Genomic DNA, 23,364 nt, shown 5'->3' on the forward strand with positions numbered 1-23,364 from the left:
CAAGAATGGAAAAATAAGCACCACATTTATTCACCATCAAATTGGTACTAACTGATCAGCACTTATGTGCACATATGGAAGTAACATTTATCAGGTGTAGGACAGGTGGGAGGGGGGAGGAGGGAATTGGTAACTTTACATCTAATGGGTGGTGGTGCACACTATCTGGGGAATGGGCACATTTGTAGCTCTGACATGGGTGGTACAAAGGCACTATATGTAACCTAAATATTTGTACCCCCATAATATTCTGAAATTAAAAAAACAATTAGTAATTACCAAAAAAAAAAAAAATAAGTCCATTATATCCTTAGTCAGGGAGATGGATTTGAGGCAGCTTCTTCCATTTTCCTAGCAAGATGTCTTTCATACAAAAGATTCCTTTTTTCTTTAGCAATCCTCGTTGTCTCGGATTTTTGTGCAATGAGCAACTGGACTAGACTGAAATCCCCTTGTGGCTTTGAACATAAGCACAGGTGATTTTGATATATTGTAGAGACAGAAATACTGATTTTGTCTTTGAATCCTTGTCCTTCCTGGTTTTGTGAGTCCTGTGAGAAACCGAACTCAAATTCTGATACTTTCAGAGGTGCAGCATGATCTAGGACAGAAAGGGAATCTTGACAGAGGATGCAATCTGCAGACCCGTCCCAACTCTGCTTTATATTACTGTGTCACCATGAGAAACTTGCTTCACCTCTATGAGCCTTATGTTTTTCTCTGAAAAATATATCTTCTGTGAAATACCAGCGAACTACAAATAGTGTCCTGGAAAAGCGCATCACAGAACAAAGTAAGATCTGCATTTTCTCACAAGCAACTAGTCTTTGATTGTACATAAAGAATTTTAAAAAAATCACAGAATCAATAAATAGCACTCCAGACCTAGATCTATGCCTGTATTTAATTATGCCCATATATATATATACATATATATATATATATATATATACACTAATCCACACTTATATCCATACCAATCACAATCAGACATATTGGTCTATTTTGAGTTTTTGTTTCGGATCTTTTTGAATATGGAGGGAAAAATTTTAGCCTTAGCTTTTAAGCATACAGTTAGACTAAGGGAGATTTTCTTGCTCTGAGAGGGCAGAAAAGTCCAGCAACTTAAGTCAGGGGAACTGACCTGGATGGCTGTGGCATGGATAAGATTTAGGTGGAGTTAGCCAGATTAAAGCCTTGATATCTGAAGAGAAAGGGATCAGACTGAGGTATTTTGCTTTGTGTCTATCAGATGGAGAGCATCTCAGCAAAAATGTAGCAATCTCAAGCAAGCCCTAAAAATAAGGCCCAGGAGCCCTACTAGCCTGAGATTATGTCCAACAAACGCTATCAGTACCTGCCAAATCTTTGGAATTTTGGTATGAGTATAGACCCTGTGAGTTTCTTACTCTATGAGGAATTCTCAAAATAGCTAAAGAGATGTGGGTAAACACCTAACCATTCAATTATTTTTTCCTTCCTTCCTTCCCTCCTTCCTTTTCCCCTACCCCCTTCTCTCTCTCTCTCTCTCTCTCTCTCTCTCTCTCGGCAACCTACTATGTTCCAGGCATTATCATAACAGCCTTGAGGATATAAAGGTAAAAAAAATATATTGTAAATAAAAGATAATCCTTACCTCAGAGAATTGACATTTAATGGTAAACATAAGTAATTAAACCATTACAAAATAATGTGAGCTAGCTATCTTCATACTAGGTATTTTACCTTCTATTTTCTTCAAAGTTTTTATGTGAAAATATAAACTTTTATATACTATTATGTGGTATAAAAATATATTAATATTAAAATCCTTGGGTTAGTAATAAAATTGTTTTTAACAAAAAGATGACTGAATTCCAGGTTATTATAGCTCAATGCCATACACTTGAATAAAATGCCTTGGTTTGGCAATTCAATTTAAGAGCTATAGCTCAAGTCAGAGAAACAGTCTATCGATTTCACAGTTAAATCATTACCGTCATCATCATCATCATCATCATCGAACATTGTATATATTTATTAATTGCTTTCTATGGGGCAGGCACTATGTTATGGGTTTACCATGAAGTGAAATACATGAAGCATTTTACATTTAATCTTGATAACAATTCTGCAAAGTAGCTGCTATTGATATATCCATTATTAAAATGAATGGACGGGTTTAGAAAGGTTAGGTGACTTAGTTGAGGTAACACAGCTAGTGAGGGCAAAGCTATCTAGCTCAAAAGGCCTCCTGTCTTTTATATATTATATAGATAATATATAAATAATAATATATATTATATATGTCATAACCAAGACAAGTTCATAGTGAGAAGTAATTGATTTTGGCTCCAGAATTGGATTTTAGAAAGCTCTCAAGTTCTGTTTAACTTAAGATAGTCGGCAGAAGACTAAAGATCAGAGACATGCACATTCTCTTTTCTGTGTATGTACACACACGTCTACATGCACACTGGCACATATGTTTTTTTCCATACATATCTATCTACTTACTAATGCAAAATTTACATTTTTTTTTTGTTTTTGATAAACTCCTCACAGACAAATGGGTGGTTAGAATGAAATAGATAATTTGAATACAATGGGGTTCTCTACTAGTAGAGATAAAGAATCTATTAATACTATCCTTTGAAAGCTGTTCTTGTCAGTTAGTAATAAATGATTGAAGTCAACCTGTTCTTGTGAAGGAAGATGTGTTTTTTTATTTCTTTATGATCCTCTTAAACACATTACATAAATAATGCACACAACATAGCAGTTTTTAGCCATAATTTTTTTATAGACTTAACCAATTAAAAACGGCATTCATCTAAATAGCAGAATGTTTTCTGGGAAAAAAAAAACAGTTACTGTGAACATTTAACTATTTCATCGATTTCCTAAAAATAAATTGTGAAGCTCAGAGATGAGTCCCAGTTATAGTTATGGAAATGTAGCAAATAATGATATAAAAGTATGTTTGTTTTGAAATAAACTTGTTATTAATTTGTCTCATATTTCTTTCAGAATAAACAGACTCATTTCTTTGGCTAATGTTGGCAATGGAAATGGTATTCAATCAGTTCTAAATCACTTTTTTCTTTTTTTTAATTCTACTCCTGTTCCTTCTATACTAAATCATTTTTTAAGCTAGATAATTTCTGAGAACTCTTCATTTTTATTAGGAAATCTGAAATGGATAATTCCTCTCACTGATCTGTTGTATTCTCACACAATATTTATGAAATTTAATACTGCTCCATGGATTTCTAAAACCTCAAAATTCATCCATCTGTAAACCTCTTTTCTCTGTAATGAATCTTGGAATAAGAAAGAAGGAAAAATGTATCTGAGATTTCAAAATGGAACTCAGAAGTCTAAAGCTTTAAAGCTCGTACATTTGTTAACTCAGGTGGATCAACAAGTCTTTTCTCAGGTTCTGTTTACCTTTATATTGCATATAATCCTAACAAATGTGTTTGTCCCTTTCAAAGCCATCACAGATTCAAAACAACAGATTAGAGGGGAAGAAATGGGGCTGCTTCAGATAGGCATAGCAACTGTCATTAAAATTGACAATTGAGGGGAACATATTAAAAGAATTATATAATTCATGAAATTAAGGAACTCAAATTCTATATTAGTCTTGGATTGTACAGGGAAAAAAATTCATAATTTACTGTAGAAAGGATAGAAAACTGACACTCATAATAATGAACCACAATCATAAATGTAACATTAAATTATTCTCAATAAATTTTTTTTTTTTTTTTTTTTTTTGAGACAGAGTCTCACTCTGTTGCCCAGGCTAGAGTGAGTGCCGTGGCGTCAGCCTAGCTCACAGCAACCTCAAACTCCTGAGCTCAAGCGATCCTCCTGTCTCAGCCTCCCGAGTAGCTGGGACTACAGGCATGCGCCACCATGCCCGGCTAATTTTTTCTATATATATTTTTAGCTGTCCATATAATTTCTTTCTATTTTTAGTAGAGGTGGGGTCTCGCTCTTGCTCAGGCTGGTCTCGAACTCCTGAGCTCAAACGATCCGCCCACCTCGGCCTCCCAGAGTGCTAGGATTACAGGCATGAGCCACCGCGCCCGGCCCTCAATAAATTCTTGAAGTGAAGATCTGTGTAATAAAAAGTAGAGTCTGCCAGCCTGAGCAAGAGCAAGACCCCATCTCTACTAAAAATAGAAAGAAATTATCTGGCCAACTAAAATATATATAGAAAAAATTAGCCGGGCATGGTGGTGCATGCCTGTAGTCCCAGCTACTCGGGAGGCTGAGGCAGGAGGATCGCTTAAGCCCAGGAGTTTGAGGTTGCTGTGAGCTAGGCTGCCGCCATGGCACTCTAGCCTGAGCAACAAAGTGAGACTCTGTCTCAAAAAAAAAAAAAAAAAAAAAAATAGAGTCTGAGTAATAAGTTATATGCAAGTTTTAGTCTATGTAAACAAAAGTAGATTAGTTAGAATGACCGAAGGACTTTATTTTGTGTTACCTAATCACTACAGCGCCTCTTTTAACAGTGAGTTTGGTTGTTAGCTAACATATCAAGATTTAGATTAAAATCTTGGCTATGTAGTCACTACTAGAGATGTTGCAACTAATAGATTTAGTTAACAGACTTAACTGAACCTTTGGTATATCATTACAATCAATCAGTCATTGATGATTTTTAATAATTTCAAAATGATTTTGAACATTATGCCCAGTCTTTAAGAGAAGCTATAATTTCATGTACAGATTTTCTGATTAGCAAATATCAGTACATATGGAGAGTGACATTTCACTAAATTATTACAACAGCAAGAAAAAAACAATATATTATTATCTCCCTCACAAAATGGAATTGGGGCCGGGCGTGGTGGCTCAGGCCTGTAATCCTAGCACTCTGGGAGGCCGAGGCGGGTGGATCACTCAAGGTCAGGAGTTCGAGACCAGCCTGAGCATGAGTGAGACCCTGTCTCTACTAAAAAAATAGAAAGAAATTATCTGGTCAACTAAAATATATATAAAAAAATTAGCCGGGCATGGTGGCACATGCCTGTAGTCCCAGCTACTCGGGAGGTTGAGGCAGTAGTATCGCTTAAGCCCAGGAGTTTGAGGTTGCTGTGAGCTAGGCTGACGCCACAGCACTCACTCTAGCCCGGGCAACAAAGCGAGACTCTGTCTCAGAAAAAAAAAAAAAAGAGGAATTGGAATGGAAAAATTAGATTTTATTTTCTTTGTCTTAAAAGCAAAAACACTGAAACAGATGGAAGGCTCAATAGAGAATAGTACTTATAAAAGGAAGATGTCACTAAATGTGCTGCTAAAAACACAGAGGATAAATCTTCAATTTTTCAGACCATCCATTATTTCTCTTTTGAGATACCAAATAAATTGTGAATTTTCAGAACACCAGAAATAGAAACCTCTGTTGTCTACCCCCGATATCACAGAAGATTAGAGCTGGAAATGCTATCTAGATACCTAGTAGAGTGGTTCTCAAGAAGTACACATAAAAATCACAAGGCATTGTAAATTATCCTTGACCCACCTATTAAATAAGAATTTTAAGCCTGTGTATTTTCAAAGGCAACCTTCTGGTTATGAAGAACCAAGTCCATCACTTACGTTTTATTGAAGAAGCTGATAAACCAATTAAAAGGTCTAATAATTGCTTGTGTATATTCTGGTACTAAAATAAAATAAAAAGCTATATAGTTTTTAAAGTAATAAAATAAAACCATATATAGTAAATGAGAGAATAACAATTTTTCATTTTATGGTTTCAATAAGTGATTAGTAATAAATCATGGAAAAAATCCATGTCTAAGCCAGACAATCCCCAAATGTTCTCTTTTCTAAGTTGCTCTAAGCTTACAATAAGTTTAATCCAATCAAATTTAAAAATTAGTTAAAAAAATCATTTTTGGAGGCTTAACATTTCAGACTATATTCCATAGGACCCATGATTTAGTAATATTAATACACAACACAAACATAATAAAGGTTATATATAAGAGCCAAGACATTTGAGGATGGACAAATTTTGTCAAGTTCTTATGTAAAAGAGAAATTATTGAGAATATAATTTACTATTGCCTTTCTTTTCTTTTCTTTCTTTTTTTTTTTTTTGCTACAAAGTGGAATTTTTCTTTTCCCCATTGTATTTTGAGAATTCTAAAGCTCCTAAGCTTCAACGCTGAGTCAGACTCTCTATGTTAATTTCCATTAAATGACATTAAGCAAGTGTTTATGGAGAGGGAGGGCATGAAAGAAAAGAAGGCTTTAGTATTTGGACAGACAGCAATTGGACTGATTCCACACTGATTGGAAATTTGAAATCCTAGAGAGAGAATAGAACCTAGAGGTTTCTGGTTCCAACTGGACATGGTGATGGGACAACTGGGACCTGACCACTGATTAGCTAAGCATCATGCACTTGAAAGGAGGGGTGCAGAGAAGGTCCTGAGAGCCAAATTTGGTATGCAAAGTCTGCAATCATTTGGCAGATTAACATATTTTTGAAAGGAGCATGGAGATGCCACAATGGGCATTTTAGTAGCAGCCAAGATGAACCATACAGCTGGGACTGTTCTGTGATCACTGGATTGATCTACTCCCAGTGTTTATTCTATAATCCCAGTGAAAGGAAATGGGCAACTCTCAAATAACTGACATGGAGTTTTTAACCATATGCTGAGTAAAGGTAAAGGCAGTTTTATTTTTCTTTTAGAACACATACGAATTCAGTTTGTCTTTTATATCTGAATGTTTGGGAGAAAATTTAAACCTATATTATACCACTATATATGTGTATATATTTTCACATAGTTGTATAAGAACACAAGCTTTGTTCTCTCCACATGTTAGTTCTATTGCACTACCTTTGTTTCTTCCACTGTTATCAAAATTAAGCATTCATTATTCATGTAAGATACAGAGGAAAATGAAAGTAAAACGAGAGGGAAAATACTAGATTAATTTGCTCATACATATTTAAATAACCACAAAGAAATAGTTATTCTCAAATATACCTCACAAAGTTATATGAGGGAATAAGTCTTACTATACTTTCTTAACATTTGTATCTTATATGCTAGGTGTTTAAAAAATTATTTTTTTTCTTTCCATTGTTTTCTTAGGTTTACTGAACCATAAAGAAAGGAAAAGAAGAAAACTGATTCATTGTTACAGAATATTTTTCATTGTGGTTTCAGTGTCTCCTGATTTTCTGCTTTTTTTCCCTAAATTCAATATCATGATGCTGTAATGTCAAGAATTCAACAGTTGATCAAAGGCCAGTTTTCTTCCATCCCTCAGATCTGCTATCTTCAGGGTCACTCATCATAAGGCTGCATCCCCCTTCCCTCACTTTAGGGTCTGAAAATGTCAACAGCAACTACTTGCATAATATCCAGATGTTGGAAAGTCTAGAAGAGATCTACTTACCTTTCCTTACATTCTACAGAAAAGGGAGAAAACCTTTTCTAAGAAAGAACTCCTCCCTTGTCTTAGAAATCAGCATAGGGTCACATGCCTATTCCTAAAGAAATCCCAGAGAGTGTGATGAGATTAGCATGACTGACTTAGACAAAGCATCTAGCATGGAACAAGACAAAGTATCAGGACCACTACACATCCCTGAACAGTGGCTAGATAACCCATGGATCATCCCTGTTCCTGGTTACGGATATCCAAATGTTAGTTATAATTATTCATTTAGGTTTCTGCCTTCCGTGTGGGAAAGAAGCAATTTGCCCCAAATTATTCTTTCATTGCAAAAAACAGTATCAGTGCACTGATAGTTAAAATATGGTGATAAAAATAGGTTTGTTTTTCAAAGATTTCTTTTCTGACTTCAACTAGTGTACTCCATTTGTGAAAATCAGTTCTGTTGCTAAAGAACAAACTATAAGCCTATATTAGTATTGTAACATTGAGTGTCGTATGTCATTTATTTTCTGATGCCAGTCAGTGAGTTGAGTCCACCTTGAGTAGATATTTTTTATGTCAGGCTTCCTGAGAAATGAGGAGCCCGAGGGGATCCCATTGATTTGCCAACTGGGTCACGGTCCATTTAAGGCAGAATGGCACATGCTTGTGACAAAAACCATGACAAATGGATATGTACTGAAGAGACAGCATCAACATAGATAAATGAAGGAAATGATGGAAATGTACAATATGGATGAAAATGAAAATAAAATTTAGGATAATGAATGATAATGAAATATATATGAGAATACTTTAAGTTAGATAAAAATAGGTGGGTGTAAGATTCACTGCACTTTTTAGAATAATTTTTGAAATTTTACACAAATTCAATATTGCCAAGATTTGTGAATCCAATGAATGAACCATTTGTTATATAGTATTTAAGCTAACCTGTATAGAGCAGAGAATAGAACACTTTTTACTACTCTTAAGTTTTTTAAAATTTGCTTGAGTTTCTGTTTTCTTATCGTAAGATATCATATGTATACATGTATTGACATACCACATAGGCAAAAGTTCACTGCATTCATAGGAGTTAAATTATGTTAGTTCACAATAAGGTATATTAGTAAGATCAGTGGATACTAACGAGATGCAGATCTTTGCAGGTAGAATTGTGCTCACAGGCATTCAGGATGCAGTCATCAATGTCCTGTTCACATCTCAGTCCAACATAGCCTGGATTGCACAAGCAGGAAAAGCCATCAACCACTGGAAACAACAGAAAAGAGAAAACTCTTAACATTCCTTTATCTATAGTGCAAATAATGCTAACTACCCAAAAAATGCTATAATCATCTATGCATTTCACTTTTAACCAAAGAAAGTGTGAATTCTTATATTTAATACTCTATTACACATTTCTTTACAATATTTTCTAAATAACTATCTTGTTCAGTTCATTTAACTACAAAAAAAACTTCAATTATTTGAAATAAGAACAATCACAGTGAACATTTGGTAACAATTTGCAAAGCAACAATGAAAATATCCAATTTATTTTCTCCCTCTTGTTTTTGGAACTATACAATACAGATGATAAATAGGTTACTTTTGTGTCATTTAACTTTCCTTGATTGTTTTAGGTTTAATAAATAAGAAGTTAACTGTTTGGTTGTTAAAGTTCTCTGTGTGACAAGGTACATTAAAGTGCACAGTGATCTGAAAGTTGATATTGAACTACCTAAGCCTTAGTTAAAAAGAGCTTTGACATTTCACCATAATCATTTAAAAAGAATAATCTGAATGTGTCTTTCATTTTATCATTAATGATGAAAAAGAATGATGTCTGAAACATCTCAAGAAAATGGTGACAGTATGAATTGCAGTTGGAGCAGGCATGGATTTATGGCTGCTCCAATCAGTCCCTGGGTTCTTTGTTATCCCAAGATACACCATATAATCTACACTGCTACTTTTTATTGTGCAGGTACTTGCTATTACACTCATTAAACGCTTAGGTCCTGGGTGACATTCACATTTTCAATGCACAGTAAGGAATTTAGTTACCTTCTAGATTTCTGCAGCCATACTTGTGAATGGCATGTATTAATATAACTGGGGCCTCTAAGGAGAAAAAGGCAGCCACAGCCATCAACAGGAGACAAGTGAGACACACAAGAATTGGCAGCTCTTTAGACAGAATTTTACTTTTGTTTTATTAAATACTTTCTTTTTTCATCTAGCATCTAGTTTTTAACCTCTCACTGAATACAAATGATTAATAAATATACAGGTATAATTATAAATAAGTTAAGGTGATAAAATGATATTAGTCTGTGCTTGTTTTTATGTTATACATGGCATTATATATTTTAAGAAATTAAAATCACATGTCATACAGTGTGCTATTATATGTTATGAAGACATAGTGGAATACCATCAATCATAATAATATTTAAAAATATATTTGATGATAATTCAAGTTTGGATACTGATGCATATTGGCAAGTAACAAACAACTAGAGTCAAATTACCTTTCAGCACAGACATTACATGATCAATGTAGATAAATGATAATGTATTTTTAAAGGCAAATGACAACAAAAGGTAACTTTGAATTAACAAAGGGTCTAGAAAACAGATATTAGTCTTATAAAGTATTCTTTTACTGGCAAGAAATGTACTTTCTGATATTGACTGTTCTGGAGTAAAAAGCTAATAAATGAACTATGTGCCCAAGAGAACCTGGGGAATGGAATTTGATACCAAAGGGAAATTGGCTAATACAGGGGAAATACAAAAACAGAATTATTGAAATATTTGAAATGGAGAAACAATGGGGATTTTTGCTACGTCTAATTTGTTAACTATGGGACTACATGATAGCTAATAAACATTTTATAGGAAATACATTTTAAGCACATAGTCCTGCTCATGGTGGTGAAGTTTTCTATCAGAAAATCCAGTCACTGTATGTGTATTCATCGTTGTTTATAAATATTACATACTGCCATTTTAAGGCCCAATTTTCTTCAAATAGGCTTTCTATGAATCTAGATGTATTATGCATTTCATACTTAAATATGCACCAAACATCTTACATTGGTTATACTTAGTGAAAGTCTGAGATATGATCAAATTTTGTGGTGAAAATATAGAAGTATTTTAATAATGTATCACCGAAATGGTGAACACTCATATAATGGTGTTTCAGATTTACAGATTCACATATACATACTAATGATTCTTTTTTGTATATAGTCATGTAATAAATACTATTAACTTGAATTCAGAAAGTTTGGCTTCCCACATTATCTTATTTTGGAGAAAGTGTTAAGAATCCAGTGTCTTAGATTTATTCTTATAATAGTTTACACATGTATGATCTAATTTTTAATAAATATTTTGGTTCCCTGGTAGCTAAATACCCTTTGATAAAGTCCAAAATATATTACAAAAAGTCTACTATGAAGTATGTTAATATATTGAGCATTCAAAATTTATATTTTTCCATAATATATTAAGGTATCCAAAATTTTAATAGGCAGTATTACCTTATGAGTAACATATTTAGTAATTGTATTTTCTTATCTTAGAAGGAATGATACATTAAAATACTTATGGAGACCGTATAAAACTCAAATGTATTATATTAATATATATGAATAATTTCAATTAAAATTGTTAAAATAGTCTATATGTAATATTTATAAGGGTGCTGCCTAGATATAAAAAAAGTCTCTAACCTCTTTCTCAGGTGTATCACTCTGCCTTCATTATTTTATAGTTAGCACCAGGAATTTGAGAACCATTCCTATTATCACCAAACACATGTGGGTTTGAGCTCAGAAAATAATGTAATACTGACTTATTTCAAGGGAATTTGAGAATTTTCAAAATTTAAAAACACAATCTTTGAAGTGCCCAACTCCTGGAAAAAAATAACAATAATGATGGTTTACATCAGGGGTAGAAAAAAGTGGCATGGCACACAGCCCACAGATCTGTTTTCCTTAGCTAGCACAGTGTTAGAAAGATTAATTTTATATTAGTATGTACCTAGCTATTCTAGGTTGCTAGGACCTCATCATTGCCAGTTGTTTTATATCTGGGATGTTTCACTCATTTTAAAACATCCATTTGCCTCCACAAGGGCATGTATTTGCAAAGCATCAGTTTTAAAAAGGGAATTCATAATTTGAGTTGAATGATACCATTTCTAAATTAAATGAAAATAACATGACTTTCTATTGAAATGAAGTTTTATACCTAATATTACTTTAACCATTTATTCATTTACTGTGGGATCATGTAGAAATACATTTTAAAGGAGGTAAGATTAGGCAAAATATGGTAGACAGTTTTTTTCAACACCCCATAGATCTTTTTTTTTCTTCTTCATGTCTCTTAGTCACATTCAGTGTACAATGTCATTTCATTTTCCTGTGTCTCATAAAAATTTACTGACCTTAGGCATGTTCTTCCACAGAAAAATTTGTTCCAATATTCAATCTTTCTTTTACCTGTACCTTTTTTTCTTCCTTCTATTTTTCCTTCTTCCTGCTTTCTTGTTTTCCTTCAGGAATATACATTTCAGTAGGAAGAAGTGTGTATGTGTGTGTGTGTGTGTGTGTGTGTGTGTGTGTGTAGTAGCAGTAGATGGGCTAAAATAATGTGCTATTTTGAATATTGTAAACAATGCTTTTCCATGTCTACAAATGAGTATTTTAGATGTTCTAACATTCAAAATAAAGAAAAAGGTTAATTCTGACACTAGAACATAAAATCATATCACATTTCAAAATATAAATGTAATTTTTCAGAAATGGGGGTGCTTAGTGAAAATAATTGGTACTGGCTTTGATATTTAAGGCAGGCTAAAAAGGCAGCAAACAATCATGGTTCTATACTGAGCTCTTCCATTACTATGTCAGATTCTAAGTTGGATTGCTCTGCAGTAATTGCAGTGGCTGAACGAACTCACTGTCATAGCAATATCCATGCAGGCAAGGGCTGGAACTGCACTCGTTGACGTTGATCTCACAGCGTGTACCTGCAAAGCCTTTCCCACACTGGCACTGGAACCCAAGGGGAAACATTTCCAGATCCGTTTTCTCTATACACACAGCACCATTCTCACAAGGATTGCTAGCCTCACAAGGCCCAAATTCACAGTGAGAACCTGGAAAGGAAAGAATCAAAGTGTCAGTGCTTATCTAATGAACCACTCAGGCAACTACTGTCATTTACCTGGCACATTTCAGCATAAATGAATCCAATTTAGTCTCGATTCTTTCCATATTAACATTGTGACACTCTCTCTCTCTCTCTCTCTCTCTCTGCATTACAATTTAAGACAGCAATGTTATTTATGATTTCTATGCTTCATCTAACAAAGTACCAGCAGGCAGCAATGTTAAGTGACAGCATTTTAAAAAATTTCTATTTTATTTCTTTATACTTTTCACCTCTTGTTCAAAAATGTTCTCTGAAGACACTGCAATTAAGAAAGTACATTATTAATGATGTGATGCTCCCTGTGTTTTCTTTCTCATACCCTGGAGGTTGCTATCTCTATAAGCTTTGCTTGATGGATTTGTTGCTATCCTCAAAACAAGTAAACATTGAAAAAAGAACATTATAATAAGCCTTTAATCTTAATAGGAACACCTCAGTCCTGAAAATATGTTTTATCTTTTACTCAGAAAATGTAACTAGATAAAGTGATTGCCATTGTGTAAAATTCACACAAGCATTTAGAGATAACAAATAGAATGCCTTGATCCAAGGGAATCCATATCAAACCAAAAGTGATGTGTAAACAGCACCAACTTATTCATCAATGCAAAATGATTATTCAGGTATCAGTTTTCAAGGCATAGTATAAATATTCAGATATTAGCTCTTTGTAAACTATTTAAATAATAGCATTTATTCACGAAAATGTATAGGACATCTGTACAAACATAGGTTCTAAAAGTGCCTGGCTAAATACCTTAAAGAAGAAAATGTATAATAATCCTTAAATTCTTAAACTTCTCAGATTTTTCTCAGTAATTTCACAACTATAGGGATGAAAGTATAATAAAAAGAATTAGGATGAGGAATGAAGTTTTCAAAGTTGAGAAGTACAGTGGCAGGTTGACAATTCAAAAACTTCAGAATCCCTGTAATTCTCCCAATTCTGACCATAAGAAAAAAGTTTAGAGGGCCAAGTCAGAAGCTGGTGAAGATATCAACAATGTACAGAGTGAAGGAACCAAAATAATGTAGTTAATGTCCATAAAATAAGAGCAATAAAAATTCAGAACTCTCAGGACTTCAATTTCCAAGTACAGCCAAAAAAAAAAAAAAAAAAGGTAAAAATACAAAACTACTTCCTAAGTGCATAAAAATAAGGATTTCCTTCAATAAAAAAATATATTAAGTGGCTACTTTTTGGAAGAGCCATGTTAAGTAGTGTAGAGGAATTCAAATAGGAATAGACCTCTTCCTTGTCCTTAAACCATTATGATATTGAAATGTATCACAAATATTTCTGGATACTATTTTATCACAATGAAAGTATTATTTTTTTTTGTAAAATAAGGGAAATTGCATTGAACAAACATCTGCCACAGATGCATAAAAAATGAATGAATTGTCTGTCCTTAACAAAAAGTTCTTATGCATGCTCATTTTTTCTAATTATCTACTTCTAAATATTTAATTATGAGACGAGGTGTTTTTCTTTGCTAGTGGGAAGTGAATTTAGCTATTCTTTTGTAAATAATTTCATGCATATAATCCATTCTGTAGCCGAACAATAATTCATACTCATATTTAAGAAAACACATATGATATTCTCTTTTGCAAAACACATATGGATACACTGTACTTCTATATCATGCTAATTTGTATATTAATTCAGCATACAAATATGAAACAAGCCCCTATAATGTAGCAAGCATTGTGTTAGATGATGGGGTTATAAACAATGAGGGGTTCAAATAGGCAATTAAATCAATACAGTGTAATAAGGTATAAACATGGTCAATTTCTCATGCTAAGGAGTCACTGTGGTGGGTAGAATTCTAATATAGGCCCTAAGATTCCCACCACTAATGTACATGCCCATAAAATTCCCTCCCTTTAAATGCAGGTTAGATTTGTGAATATAATAGAATATCACTGCCATAATTATGTTACATTATATCGAAGAAAGGATTTGTGGATATAGTTAAGATCCCTAATCAAAGGAGAATCTATCAAAAAAGCGAGGTTATCCTGGGTAGGCCTGACCAAATCATGCGACAGTTTAAAGAAGTCAGAGGCATTATCAGTAATATTTGCTTTGAAGAAGCAAAATGAAAGCTGTGTTGTATAGAGTGCCACATGACAGGAAATGGCAGATGGGTCCTAGGAGTTGAGAACACTCTGGGTAGACAGCCAGAAAGGAAGCAAGACTAGAGTTCTAAAAACCACAAGGAAATAGAGTCTACCAACAACCAGTAAGCTTGGAAGAGGAACCTGGACCTTAGATTAGCTCACAGCCCTGGCCAACACCTTGATTTCAGTCTTGTGAGACCATGAGCAGAGAACCCAGGTAAGCCATGCCCAGATTTCTGATTTACAGAAATTACGAAACAATAAATGAGGGTTGTTTTAAGTATGTAAGCTTATGATAACTTGTTCTTCAACACAGAAAACTAACAGAGTCAAATATAAGAGTGACTGAGGCATCCTGAGTGCTACCGGAAAGCTTTCTAAACGGATAATATTTAGAGTGAGTCTTAAAAAATTACCATACATTATCAAGGTTATACATGGGGGATACAGAAGGCATGGGAAGAGCTTTCTATTCTAAAAAGATGAGGGCCAGAAACTGAGAAAGTTCAGGAAACTGAAAACGAGTCATTGTGGATGGAAAGAAGGAAATGCATTAGCACATTTCACTGACCATAACATGCTACTGAGTTTAAGGGAGTTTTATCTTATGTACTATTAAGGGTAGTGTGATAGAATGAATAATGCCCTTCCCCTCCCTTCACCACCCTCCCCCTCAAAGATATCTGGAATTTCCTAATTCCATAAAGTTATGAATGTTACCTTATATAGCAAACAGGAATTTGCAGATGTGATTAAATCAAGGATTTGGACATTGTGAGATTATCCTGGTTTATCTGGGTAGGACCTAAATGTAATCATAAGCGTCCTGTGAGGGCCCTTACAAGAGGGAGGCAAGAAGTTAAAAGGAGGGAGGAGATATGAAGATGAAAACAAGACTTTCCTGATGCAAGGAAGGGGGCATGAGCCAGGGAATACAGGTAGTCTCTAGAAGCTGGAAAAGACAGTGAAATAGACGTCTTCAGAAAGAAGGCAACCCTGCAAAACCTTATTTTAGACTTCTGGCCCCCAAAACTATAAAATGATAAACTTGTGTAGTTTTTAGTGTGTGACAATTAGTTACAGCAATCATAGGAAACTAAAACAGAAAGCAAAATTTGCCAGTTAAATTTTGAAAGTGATTAAAATATTATTTAAAGATATTAAGATACCATTACTGTGAAAATGCATTCCCATTTCAAAGATGTTTACGTTAAAATGTGATATGTTAGTTATTACACCAATATGTGATAAATACAAGGATGTGTTAAATGAAATTTACTAATTTGAACTCTGTGTAGATTGGGACAATATCCTAAAAGGCTTTGTGATCCATAGGATTTGGACCTGTGCACATTGAGGAGATGTTGAAAGCTTTCCTAAAAAAGTGGTAAAGAAGTATAGTTGGTCTTCTCACACTGAGAATCACACTGTATTTCTTAGCTGTGTTTAAAAAATATATGTTTCTTTTCTCTTTCAGGTTTTATTTTGCTGAAAATTATATTTTTGTAAAGTTAAGAAACTAAAGTAATATACATTTTATTTGCATACATATTCAGTAGGAAAAATTTAAAACCTGTTTTCATTAATTTCTTTTTACAATGATGTCATCAATTCAGAAAAATCACAAGTACTGAGGTTTCCACTGAAGTTGTATTGCTAGTAGAAATGTGCGTTTACCTCTAAATAGAAAACTATAAAAGAACCATATTTTTCCCCTAATTGAAATTTGCATCAGTCAAATTAGTATGTCACATTTGTCTATGAATAACATTTAGTATCAAGTTCTCTATGATGTTAAATTTCTTAAAAAACAATACTGTTTTAAGAACACTAAGTGAATATAAATGTTTATAACAATGTGAAAATGCTAAACATGGCTCCATATGTCTAGTAGTTTGAATTTTTCTTTATGATAATTTAGAGAAACTTAAAGAAAAAAGGCTGTTTAAAATGTTTAACATGATAGCAGAATTCAGATATTTATAAAAACATGGCAATGTTTAAATATGTAAATAATGGGTTAAAGGCAACATTTCTGTTATATAGGATGTATAATATAGGAGGTGTTATATAGGAGGTGTAAATAGCAGAAACAAAGACATAGTGGCATCCACCATAAAGATAAGTAGAAATCAAGTCATCCAACTTCTACAATCTGCAACAAAAATATGAAAACATTAGACTGGATATTATAAATTCCATGCAGAACTACTGTTTATACACTATATATCTCTTGAGTGTGTAAACAGTTCTTCATGGAGCATACCTCCATATATTAAAGATATGTACTCTTTACATCTTCATAAAACTCATTATGAATCTATTATACAAATTCTAAGAAAAAGACAATGCTTTATACTAAACAGAAGAGCCAACTGACACTATATATGTTTAATGAACATTAATTAGGTGGTAATAGATGTTAGGTGGACATTTTGTGCATTGTACAAGATCAGTGATGGTTGTTATCTGTTATCCAGAAATTTCATGTAGATCAATGAAACCAACACAATGATTTTTTGGGGGGGAGGAGATATTATTTTTCCTTCCCCCTCTCACTCTCCCTCCTGACTGCCCACCCCTTATTTAAGTTATGTAAATTTCTTCTCAAATCTAGCAATGATCAGTGAGACACGAAGCAACGGAAGCAACCACATTTTCCCAATAATCCATAGAAATAATGTTCTTTTTTATTCTCCCCGCACCAGAAATAATATTCTAATGGCAAATGTTGTAGATGTATTTTTATAAATATTGCTCATAAATTGAAATCTATAAATTTTATTTATTTATTTATTCAACTCTGAGAAAGCCAATTGCCTTTCCAGGTTGAATTCAAACATACAAAGTCAATTACTTTAAATTTTATAATTTACTCAGAATTTTCATTATTCTTTAGACAAAGCATATCTTCAAGTAGGAATAAAAAAAAAAAAAGAAAAAAGTCCATGTTCAGATATGTTCTTTCTTTACCTGATTAAATATGTAACAAATAAAATTATTTTTGTCACCTCTACATGTTAGTGAAATATTTTGGAAGGCAGCTATGCTCACCACTATACCACCAAGGCACTTAAATATTTTGTGAGTAATTAAAGTGAGAAAGAATGAAAAAGCCCTGCCCTAGTGTCAGCTGAGCTAGACTGGCTTCACAATCTGGCCATGCTGTTCTTTTGTTGAACATAAATAATTTCATAGACCACTCTGTGTTCATGAAGGAACAAAATAAAAATAAGATCATTCTACATATGATATAGTACAATGTAGGGAGGGATAAATGGAGATATATTGGAGCAAAGTTTTTATATATACTAGAAATTAAGAAATTAAATTGAATAAAATTGTTTTAATATGCTTAATTGTAATCTCCAGGAAATATAGTAAGAAGATAACTAAAAACTAATATAGGCAAAGAAATAACAAGAGAATCAAAATTGTACTCAAGAATATATTTATTAAGGCAATAATGGAACAAAAACAGATAAGACATGTAGAAAAAGTAGCAAAATGACAGGTATTAATCCTCCATTATCAGTAATTATATTAATTGAAAGAAGCCAGTCTCAAAAGACCACATATTGTATTTATATTAAGTGTCCAGGATAGACAAATCTATAGAGGAAGAAAGAACTGAAAGACAGACACACACAAAAAGCCTATCCTTTACAGGGCCATCTTTCAGTTTTGAAAGCAGTTGAGGCAGCATGGGGGACATAGAAACTCCCCAGATAGACATCCAAGGACAGAGGAGACTTAGGTTTGCTTGTAGTCTGGAATCACATGATCTGTCTTACAAAGAATATGCACCTATAGTTTTGGGGCAACAATAAGGTAGAAGTGAAGTATCACAAGAATGGAAAAACAAACACTACATGTACTCGCCATTAAATTGGTACTAACTGATCAACACGTGCACATACGGAAGTAACATTCATAGGATGTCAGGCAGGTAGCAGGGGTGGGGGTAGGAGAGGATGTGTAAATTCACACCCAATGGGTGTGGGTGCATGATGTCTGGGGGTTGAGCATGCTTGTAGCTCTGACTTGGGAGGTGCCAAGGCAATATATGTAACCAAAGTGTTTGTACCCCCATAATAGTCTGAAATTAAAAAAAAAAAAAAGTAGAAATGGCAATAGGGCAGACAAATGGCAATAGACAGATGCTGATGTAACTTGTCCCTGCATACCACCAATACTGCTGCCACCATCTTGTTAGCAGAAAGGTAAGCTGATTCCTAAATTTTTTGGAGTGAGTGTGCTGACTGACATGTTTTCCAGGGAGGCTTTCTTCAGGGAAGGATGGAATGGTTCTCTAACAGACATCCGAATGGTTGAAGCTTTGATCTTGATAACTGTGAAAGCTAAAGTGAAGACAGAGTAGGGGGGTGAGGTAAGCTTGAGAAAATAAGAGAATCATCTTACAGTGACCAGAAAAGAGAATAGGCCACACTTTACTTCAATCTTGATGTCACAGGGGACACTATCATGGCAGAAGAGGGCAAACAGAACAACCACTATGAGAAATTTCAAGAGACTCCAGGGAAAACTCAGTTATTAAACAAAAATAAAACAGTTTTATTCAAGCCATTATATTACATAAACTACCTACAAACTCAGATGCCACAGTGAAGAGAGGAAAAAATCAGAGGAGGGAAAAACCCCCAAAACACAGAGTATTAACACAAAAGAAGTCAGTGTTTAACTGGGAATAACCAACCATTTTTTATCAATCATATTAATTGACCATATATTAATGATTATATATTAATGACCCCATTACCATTAATGGTCAGAATGAATTTGATGTCCTCAGCAGTAAGAGGGCATCCAATGGTATGTCAAGATCAAATATAAAAGGAAGTTGGTTGTCTATAAATTTACATTTTTAGTATCGTACATCTCGGTCTCATTATGTAAACTTCAATATGCTGACCTTGAACTTCATGAGGGGCATGCAAGCTTGGGGACAACCACCCCTACTTCTTACTGCTATGATATGTTGCACAATATTGGGGAATTAGGATCAGTTAAAATAATATAAAATCTTTTGCTTCATTAGTAGAATAGTTTATTAGGGAACACATTCTAGTTCAGCCTAGGTCCTTGCCTATTCATTTTCCCAAAGCCATGTTTTAAGCCCACTGACGGAGTTAAATTTTTAAAGATTTTTTTCTTTTTTTCTGAGAGAAGACATTTAAATTCAAATTCCAGATTAAAACATGGTATATAGCAGTCCAATACATTAAACAATCTCAAGTAAAAAAATGCTTGGTGATGTTAAAAGTTTGAAGAGTAGAATAATATCAGTCAAGACCAAAGGAGTCTGCTGTTGTTACACACCACAGCCCTCTTTTATAAAGCAAGAACAAACTTCAGTCTCCCCAGTGGTCTTGTTTTGTCATCACATTTTACAAAACTAACTTTAACTTTGGAAAATAGTTATTCATGTAAATCTGTAGCTTTTATAAACTTCTATTGTGGTAAATAAAGCACAAAGATAGCAACATAGTGAAAACATTTCTGGTGTTCATATAGTTAGGGAGTTTTGATTCACTAAGGAGGCACATGTGACTTAGGTAATATTCATAAGGATAATAATTCCTTAGAATTCTGTCTCAGGGCAGTGCTGCTCTCCAGGTCCCCAGTTCTTCAAAACCATGTTTATTTTAATTCTTAAGACATTGCAGATATTTTCATGTAAATAAACTTAAATTAAAAATCCATTTTTTGCTTCCTGTGTAATCACAGAGTTGCTCAAAAATTGGAAATAATAGATTTTGATGAATATCATTGCTTTAATTCCTGAGCTTTGCAAGCAATAGATTCACATGGCTTTTAAAAAATATGCCAAATATGAAGTTCTAGGAACTAACATTTTCTATTGTTTGAAAGTATTCTAAGGTGATTTTTTAAATAACCTTGGAAAAGGCAAGCTTATACTCCTAAGCTTTTACTGAGTATTATCAATAAAATGATTAGTTTCAGCAATTTCATGCCATAAATCCTCAACTAGAGTGATTAAGGGTAGTCAATTTAGGTTAAAGTCTGAAATTGAATCAAACAGAAGCATATAAATACCTATATCTTATTCCTACATAAAAAAAGTCTTCTAGTATATGAAAAATATTACTTTATTTTGAGAAATGTTAATTCTCATTTAAATTTACAAAGAAATATTCTTACTAACATTTCATAGATTGTTTAATAGAGTGTATTTGTGTCTGTCATAAAATTGAAAATCAATATGTATTACCCACAAAATACACATTTGATAAACCACACTTAGCTATAGCAAATTTTAAGAGTTCCAAGTTCCCTCAAATCTATTAAACACTTAAACCATCAAATGTCAAAAAAGGAGCAATTACATATTACTCACTTAAAACAACATAGGGGATAAGCACACATCATACTTACTAAAAATTGCAATGATGAAAATGAATTGATTTTTAAATAAATGAGTTTTAATGAATGTATAAATCGGGATCCCTTCTTTGCTGATGAATGCAAAGTTTGACTCTAGTTTTCTAATCTGTTTAATTTGCCTTCATGCATTTAGAGAATATAAGTTATTAAATAAGAAAAAATATTTGGAAAGAATTATTTATTTAGTAAATGTATAATATGTGCACTTGGTGTAGGATTTGAGCTCTGGGAGACATGACATTCCCACCGTCAATGAAGACAGTTTGGGTTGCTCTGCTTCACAAGCACTTAGTATTGTCTGTCATTTGGTTTTTGTTTGCTTAATTTTAGCCATTCTAACAGGTGTGCAGTGCTTATTGTGGAATACTAAGAGAAATTTTGTTAACTTTTAATTATAATATTGCTTAAAGCTCACAGAAAAATTTAAAAATAGTGCAAGAAACTTCAATACTGCACTCAGAGTCCCAAATTGTTTATATTTTTCTGTATTTGCCTTAATATTTCCTGTTTACTTATCTATGTTATCTGAATTTCTAGCATATTACATGGTATATTATCTATATCATAGGCATTCTTTTTGTGAACCATTGGAGGGAAAATTTGAAGTAGGATGACTTTTTACTCTTAAGTACTGCAGTGTGTATTTTCTAAGAACAATGTAGTATCTCACATCTTCACAGTACAATTACCAGAATCAACACTACTGACTATAGTTATGATAATGTATTGTGTTCTTGAAAATTACTAAGAGAGTAGATTTTAAGTATCTGGACTTTGATATTTTATATAGAACAGTCCCATAATTTTGTGAAATGCCCTTCAATTTTGGTTCATCTGATGTTGTTTTTTGATTCAGATTCAGGCTTTATGTATAATACTTTTGAAAGGAATGAAACAGAAATGATATGGTGTCCTCAGTGCATCTCAGGGGACATTTTAATTTAGTTTGTTCTAATATTTGTTATGTTGTTCCAATAAAAACTTATAATTTGTCCTATTTGAACTTAATAATTTTAGAGAGTTATTTTGAAATGATGTATATATCTTGTTTCTTATGAACCTCTTACCCACTAGTTCTAGCAATCATTGATGATTTTGTAACTATCATTACTTTCATATATGTGCTAATTTTCTGCTATAAGGAAGAGATTTCCCTTTACACCTCTCCATGTATTTGTCTACTTTTCAATTCACCTTATAGTTATATAAGAATTGACTCATAATTTATTATATTATTCAGTGAATTATAATTCATTAATTTTATTATTTTATTTTTTCCCTGTTTGCAAACTTTGTTTTTAATAATTGAAATTTACTAAAAGCTGAAGTTTATTTTTTAATTTTTAATTATTATGGGTACATAATAGTTGTATATCTTTATAGGGTACATGTGATATGTTGATATAGGCATATAATGTGAATTAATCAAATCAGGCTAGCTGGGGCATCTACTATCTCAGGCATTTATCATTTCTTTATATTAGGAATAGTCTAGGCCGGGCGCGGTGGCTCACGCCTGTAATCCTAGCACTCTGGGAGGCCGAGGCGGGTGGATTGCTCAAGGTCAGGAGTTCGAGACCAGCCTGAGCGAGACCCCGTCTCTACTAAAAATAGAAAGACATTATATGGACAACTAAAAAAAAAAATCTATATAGAAAAAATTAGCCGGGCATAGTGGCGCATGCCTGTAGTCCCAGCTACTCGGGAGGCTGAGGCAGTAGGATCGCTTAAGCCGAGGAGTCTGAGGTTGCTGTGAGCTAAGCTGACGCCACGGCACTCACTCTAGCCTAGGCAACAAAGTGAGACTCTGTCTCAACAAAAAAAAAAAAAAAAAAAAAAAAAGGAATAGTCTAATTCCACTCTTTTAGTTATTTTAAAATATAGCCTAACTTATTGTTGATTATAGTCACTTTGTTGTGCTATCAAGTAATGTTCATTTTATCTATCTAACTGTATTCTTGTACCCATTTTTAGTGCTCAAATTTTCTCATATTTAGCCATTGGAAGTCCTTTCCAGCTGTCCTCTGAGTCCTTTTGATAAATTCTCATTTTTTTGGAGTACTTCTTTACCTTATAATGCAAAAAGATATTTAACGCTTATCTTATACCTTCCCTGTTCCAGACATGGAATTTATATTTTCTCTAAAAAACCATGGTTCCTTTGAG

The 23,364-nt window shown here is 33.4% G+C and overlaps 1 protein-coding gene across 1 annotated transcript in view; it reads right to left on the reverse strand.

Moving 5' to 3' along the window:
* EYS (eyes shut homolog) overlaps window positions 1-23,364 on the reverse strand; it is a 1,462,097-nt gene that overhangs the window by 1,059,218 nt on the left and 379,515 nt on the right. Inside the window, 1 exon segment of the mRNA XM_069488330.1 lies at window positions 8,552-8,673. Coding sequence (XP_069344431.1) covers window positions 8,552-8,673 — 122 coding nt within the window.

Source organism: Eulemur rufifrons, chromosome 15, assembly GCF_041146395.1.
Source record: "Eulemur rufifrons isolate Redbay chromosome 15, OSU_ERuf_1, whole genome shotgun sequence".
Classification (NCBI taxonomy): Eukaryota; Metazoa; Chordata; class Mammalia; order Primates; family Lemuridae; genus Eulemur; species Eulemur rufifrons.